The sequence below is a fragment of the Acinonyx jubatus genome, chromosome B4 (genome assembly GCF_027475565.1).
Source record: "Acinonyx jubatus isolate Ajub_Pintada_27869175 chromosome B4, VMU_Ajub_asm_v1.0, whole genome shotgun sequence".
NCBI lineage: Eukaryota > Metazoa > Chordata > Mammalia > Carnivora > Felidae > Acinonyx > Acinonyx jubatus.
In genome coordinates this window covers 34,425,088-34,431,827 of record NC_069387.1, presented here as the reverse complement: position 1 = coordinate 34,431,827, position 6,740 = coordinate 34,425,088, and the positions used below count along the sequence as shown (strand labels likewise).

The window sequence follows — 6,740 nt, the reverse complement described above, 5'->3', positions numbered from 1 at the left end:
CCCAATAGTGAAGGTTAATGGAAAACTATAGCAAACAAAAGGAAAAGTTAAGACTCTTGAAGATTCAGACCCTTCAGAAATGACAGTTTGGGTCACCCTATTAGGATATTTTGGGTCACCCTATTAGAAACTTAAGTTTCTGGCTCAGGGCAAAGAAAAACATAAGTAAGAAGGGAGAAATATCAACTATGACTTTGTGACCAATTACAAGGATTATATCAGTTTTACATATTTTCTTTTTGTGTACATATTTATTTGTAAATTGTAACTATTTTCTTCTCTCTTATTCCTTCCCTTATTATTTTATATATACAAGTTGCTAAAAATTAGCTCTGTAGGGGCACCTGAGTGGCTCAGTCAGTTAAGTATCTGACTTAGGCTCAGGTCGTGATCTCACTGTTTCTGTGTTAACAGCTCAGAGCCTGGAGCCTGCATCAGATTCTGTGCCTCCCTCTCTCTCTGCCCCCCCTCCTCAAAAATAAATAAAACATTAGGAAAAAATGTTTTAAGAAAAGAAAATTAACTTTATAATTTAGCCATTATGTAACAAAATTTTCAATGGAACTATGACCAAATTTGAAAGTACTGAATACAGTCAGCAATGGGTATAATGTCTATTGTGACTATTTTCAGTTTGGAGAAAGTGTGAGCACTGCTTCCTTGTACAAAGAACAACTACAGCTTTGTTAGGTGGAAACAGAGTTGTTTCATTGTTGTTTAGAAGTTTAAATGTGTGCAGGAAGATACATATGGAAGCTGAGTTGCCCAAAGGATAGACTGCCAGTTACCAATTTATTGTCTTTTTTTTTTTTCCTGCCCCAGCTTTGTGATACAAGGGCTGGACCCTGTAAACATTTCTCCTTTGCCAGATGGTTTCGTGTTAAGATTTGTCATTAGATAAAATAGGTAATACTGGAAGAACACTAGGAGGCAATAGTAGAAAGAAGGGAATTCCTTCAATGTGCTATTTCTTGGTGCAGCAGCCACCAAGTTCTGGTGTGTGGGAGGCTTACTAGAACTCATCTAAATAGCCCTATGGACTGGCTTCATTTGCACTCTCTGACAAGTGAGTCTGCTTCTACAGAGTAGCTCTGACCCAAGTTTGTCACCCTCTGGCAGATTTTCTCATCCCCCACAGGCTACATGTTCCTGTAGCAGTCATACCCTTCCCTCCTGGTTCATCTCCATCAGTCCTAGAAGCAGAAGCTGTTTTCTGTGATTGCTACTTCCAGATCCCTTATAGTCCTCTTTTATCCCATTACGTAATCACCTTTGACTACTTAGACTTTGCACCAAACTCTCCTTGTTCAAATTATTGGTGTCATTTCTGTTCCTGATTAAACTTTGACCAATACACCACCTCAGAGCCCTTGCTCTTCCCTCTGTCTGAGACAGTCTTCATCTGGATAATTGCATGCTCAAATATAGCTGTTGATGGACTGCTGTCACTGTCCAGACTGTCCTTCTTGTAATTAAGCTAAAGTCTCTGATGCAGCCTCTATTCTGTGAAACAAGATGGCACAGATCCAACCACTGAGCACCATGCCTGCAACCAGGATAAGCCCAGGGAAAGGGGAAATGCAAGGTTTACTGGGGATATAAACCAGACCTTGAGTTTTGACTCTCAATAAACCTGCCTGAGAATAGTATTACCACTACCCACAAGCTCTAGGAATAGCATCAAGATTCTTTTAGAGCACAGGATTATACTCCATTTGTCCAAAAATGTATTTAGTGTCCTTACTATGTACCAGACACTCTTCAGGATACTGGATATACAGCAACACTTGGCTCTGATTCACCCCTAAATTTTTTCACAGTTCCCTCTTCTACACAACTTCCAAGCATGCACTGGATAAAACCGCATCCACAGGGTGTGGCCTCTCCACAAACCCAGCTGAGTTTCAAAATGGGGCCTCAGAGGCCCCTACACACAGTTGTGCTCAAAGATGCCCAGCCTAGGATGATAGTAGAAGGTGGCATCCAGCAGCACCAACTGCCAAGCTTTGTGCCTGGTGGAGATTGTGTGAGCCCAGCAAGTTCTCATTTTACAGTAGTATTGCAACAGGAGGTTCTGGAACCTCAGATCCCACCTGTACGACACCAGTGCAGATCAAGGTGGATCATTCAGGACAGTAAGAATCTTTCCAGGGCTGGCCTATGCAGGAGCCTTCTAGGCAGAAGGGTCAGAAGCAGCAGTCACCTTAGTCTCTGGCACTCTCTGCTAAAACTTATACAAGCCCCTCAGACTGTGACTGGGTCACCTGCTGGAAGAAAGCAAAGGAGTATTGTTTCCTGGGATGGAAGAAAAGCTGTGAAAACCTCAGATTCATTAATGCTGAGACCAGCCAGCCTCCACTGGCTCTTATACCATTGTGGGGCCCCTGGGGTCAGTGTGTTAGTTTTCTATTGCTATGTAACAAATCTCCACAAACTTAGCAGCTTAAAACAACATACATATATTTTTTTAAGTTTATTTATTTGTTTTGAGAGAGACAGAGAGACTACGCGTGGGGGAGGGGCAGAGAAAGAGGCAGAATCTCAAGTAGGCTCCACACTATCAGTGCAGAGCCCAATGTGGGGCTTGAACTCACAAACCATAAGATCATGACCTGAGGCAAAATCAAGTGTCAGACACTTAAGCAACTGAGCCCCACAGGCACCCCAACATGCACATATTATCTCACAGTTTCTGTGGGTTAGGAGCCCAGGCATGGGACCTCTGTGCATGGTTTTGCAAAACTGCAATCTAGGGGTAAGCTGGGCTGTATTCTCATCTGGAGGCTTGACTGGGGAAGAATCCACTTTAAAGTTCTTTCAAGTTGTGGGAAGAATTTAATTCCTTTGCAGTTGTATGACCCCATTTTCTGCTGGCAGTCAGCTGGGTGCCACTCTCAGCCCTAAGAAGCCACTTGCAATTCCTTGCCATGAATGCCTCTTCAAAGCCAGCAAGGGAAAGTCTTGTTCTAATCTGCTAAAATAGAGTTATATATAATATGACATAATCAAAGGAGTGACATCTTATTGGTTAGAAGCAAGTCACAGTTTCTGCTTACATTCATAAGGAGGGATTATACAAAGACATGGATACCAGGAGGCAGAAAATCATTGGGGGAGACCTTGGGATCTGCCTGTCACAGTCAGCCTCAAAAAAATTCCAACTACATCCAACTAAGTAGTTTCGGAACATTATGCTTGCTTGGACAACACAGACTGTACCCAACAAGGTAAGGCTCTTGGCATTGCCCTCGTTCTTCATCTCACACGAAGCACCTGGAAGGAACCTAAGCCTCAGGCACAAGATGGCTACTCAAATTAGTTCTGGGGACAACTGCTTAGCACAGGATGAGGTAACTAGCCATACCTTCTCTGTAGCATATTCACTCTGATCCCCATCTTGTTGCCTCCCCCCAGATGTGGAGAGCTTTAGCCATATCTGGTCAAACCACCTTGTGCTTGCAAATAGCATGACTCAGCAGGGAGCACAAAGCATTGTTAGTAACGTATGTGTAGACTTGACCTGAGCTTCAATATAACTCAAGATAAACAGGTACAGAAAAATGATAATAAAATTTTTAAAAAGATAGACAGGTCAGGTCTTGGAGAAAGACAAGATTCTGAACATAGTGAAACCCAGTGCACTGATTCCTCCAAACCTCATTCCCACCCTACCCACACTCATCCTCTCCCCAGTGGGATTCATCCAGATTTATTCAGTCCTCATTGGAGACTCAAGTGAGGTGGCAAGACTGCGCCCACACCTAGGAGCTTGAGTAACTTGCTCTGACAGTCCAGCTGAGAATTTTCCTGTAGAGAAGAATTACCTTCCCTTTATTTACAACCCAAATTGGGGAGGCCAGAGCACAAGTCAGCCAATCTCCTCTGAATCTTTAATGCTCTTAGTTCTAAGACTATGAAAGCTCTTCCTGATTTGAAAATACTGGAAGGATGAAGTAGCAAGCTCAAGGCCACAGGCTTCTGGGGAGGACCAAATTAGATAACACATTTGAGAAAACTCTGAAATGTTATCAAGTGTGTACCACCCACCCCCCCCACACACACACAGTTAGACAACCTGAGCCTGGCTGTAGAGAGAGGACACAAGAACAATAAATGTTTATTTTATGAAGGACTAAAGCAAAGAAACAGCAGGAAGAAGCCCTGCCCCAGACACAATATTTAAAGGAACACAAACTTCCTAGTGTAAGGGAGGAAAGACTCTCAATAAGAACTTCAAACATTAGTCAAGCCAAAACTTAGCACTGGCAAGCCCTTTTAGCAGGTAATGGTGGATGCTGTACATGAAGAAACCTGAACAGAAGAGGATGATCATGAAGGATAAGGTGATGAGGGTGTAGATGGACATTCGCTTCTCCATGGTCCCCCTGATCAGGCAGAAATAGGGTCCTGGACAGCTCTTGGTGCTGCAGTGAATGATGGCTTGGCTCACCAGGGGCAGGTGTTGGTACATGAGAAAAAATAAAAACACACACTGTGCACCAACCTGCAGGAGGAAGTAAAGGAGATACAAAAGCAAAAGCATCTTCTCCTGGTGGAAGTTCAGGATGGACTTCTTCGGGGAAGGGGCATGCTCCTGGATTCCCACCATGGAGCCCTCCTCCATTTCACCTGCCGCTGACTCCACTGACTTGGCTTTGATTTGCTTGTGCCGAATCTGAGCCATGAAGAATTCCATGAGGAAGAAGAGGGCCAAGAAAATAAAGAAAAAAAAGTACCAAATTCCCACTACAGGACTGTTAAAACTTTTTTCAAAACACTCAATCAAACAAGTATTGGTAATGTTGCCATGGCACCAGAAATCTTCATGGATGGGAACCCAGGGCATGCGGACCACATACACCACCACTCCATACACAGCGATGAACCCAAACCACAGCTGTCGCCCAATATAGTAGCGGGATTTGTCACCAGCCACTGAGTGTAGCACAGGGATCAGTCCAGCCACTGCTGCTGCAGCCATCTCTTCAGAATCCCAAGGGACCACAGAATCCAAGACCAGGAGGACTCCTGACAGCACCTCAAGAAGGGCAGGAAAGGAAAGAAGAACACAGTGTCAGTACTTGCGAGCAGGTGGCCAAGAATCCTAAGCACATCCAAGGAGATGGCTCAGGTTTTAGATCTACTACCAGCTGTCAGTTTCATATCTTTATACACATGCAGTATTTGTGCCCCATGATATGGTAATTCCTCTCTCCACGTTTCAGCCTATGATAAAGGCTGTCCACTCTGGACACGCCCAACTGCACAACAGTTACATATCTCATCTTTCCTACTAGATTATCAGCTTCTGGAGGTCAGGAGTCAAACTTTATTCACAGTTAAAATGTCCATATCATCCGGTATAGATAATGACACATAAGGGTCTAATTAGACTTGATAAATGAACAAAAGGATGGAATGAATAAATGAATTTAACTATTCAGGTGTGTCTGGTTGTTCTAGAAGCCCTATGACAATCTCTATACTTTGTATCTTTGCCAGGAGATTTCTTAAGACTATAGAGAAAAATAGAACATTTCCTTTTCTTTCATGCACATGGCTTCTGTTCCATCCACAATTCTTCAGAGGGTACCTATCACCATAGGTATTGATACGACTACTACTAATAATACTCTTTAAGAGTCCCCTTCCCTGTTTTTATGTTATTTTTGCTTCCCTTTCTTTATGTTCATCTGTTTTGTATCTACATATGAGTGAAGTCATATGATATTTGTCTTTCTCTGACTGACTTATTTCGCTTAGCATAATACCCTCTAGTTCTATCCATGTTGTTGCAAATGGCAAGATTTCATTCTTTTTGATTGCTGAGTGATACTCCATTGTATATATATACCACATCTTCTTTATCCATTCATCCATCGATGGACATTTGGGCTCTTTCTATACTTTGGCTATTGTTGATAGTGCTGCTATAAACATGGGGGTGCATGTGTCCCTTTGAAACAGCACACCTGTACCCCTTGGATAAATACCTAGTAGTACAATTGCTCGGTCATATGGTAGTTCTATTTTTAACTTTTTGAGGAACCTCCATACTGTTTTCCAGAGTGGCCGCACAAGTTTGCATTCTTACCAGCAGGGCAAAAGAGATCCTCTTTCTCCGCATCCTCGCCAATATCTGTTGCTTCCTGAGTTGTTAATCTTGGCCATTCTGACAGGTGTGAGATGGTATCTCATTGTGGTTTTGATTTGTATTTCCCTGATGATGAGTGGTGTTGAGCATTTTTTTCATGTGTCTGTTAGCTATCTGGATATCTTCTTTGGAAAAATGTCTCTTCCTGTCCTTTGCCCATTTCTTCACTGGATTATTTGTTTTTTGGGTGTTGAGTTTATCTTTATAGATTTTGGATGCTAACCCTTTATCTGATATGTCATTTGCAAATATCTTCTCCCATTCCATTGGTGGCCTTTTAGTTTTGCTGATTGTTTCCTTCACTGTACAGAAGCTTTTTATTTTGATGAGGTCCCAATAGTTCATTTTGGCTTTTGTTTCCTTTGTCTCCAGAGACGTGTTGAGTAAGAAGTTGCTGTGGCCAAGATCAAAGAGGTTTTTGCCTGCTTTCTCCTCGACGATTTTGATGGCTTCCTGACTTACATTGAGGTCTTTCATCCATTTTGAGTTTATTTTTGTGTAGGGTGTAAGAAAGTGGTCCAGGTTCATTCTTCTGCATGTCGCTGTCCAGTTTTCCCAGCACCACTTGCTGAAGAGACTGTCTTTA

The 6,740-nt window shown here is 42.6% G+C and overlaps 1 protein-coding gene across 5 annotated transcripts in view; it reads right to left on the bottom strand.

Annotated features, from left to right (window-relative positions):
- Positions 1–2,485: 2,485 nt before the first annotated feature.
- Positions 2,486–6,740, bottom strand: part of LOC106965494 (uncharacterized) — a 34,333-nt gene continuing 30,078 nt past the window's right edge. Inside the window, exons 3-4 of one of the 5 annotated variants that reach the window (XM_053225578.1) lie at positions 4,505–5,038; positions 2,486–2,971 (exon numbers count right to left, since the gene is read on the bottom strand). In XM_053225578.1, coding sequence (XP_053081553.1) covers positions 2,807–2,971; positions 4,505–5,038 — 699 coding nt within the window. In that variant the 3' untranslated portion in view covers positions 2,486–2,806. Of the gene's footprint in view, positions 2,972–3,717; positions 5,039–6,740 lie in introns of those variants that run through there. The other 4 variants (XM_027074227.2, XM_053225579.1, XM_053225580.1 and 1 more) reach the window with 4 other exon arrangements.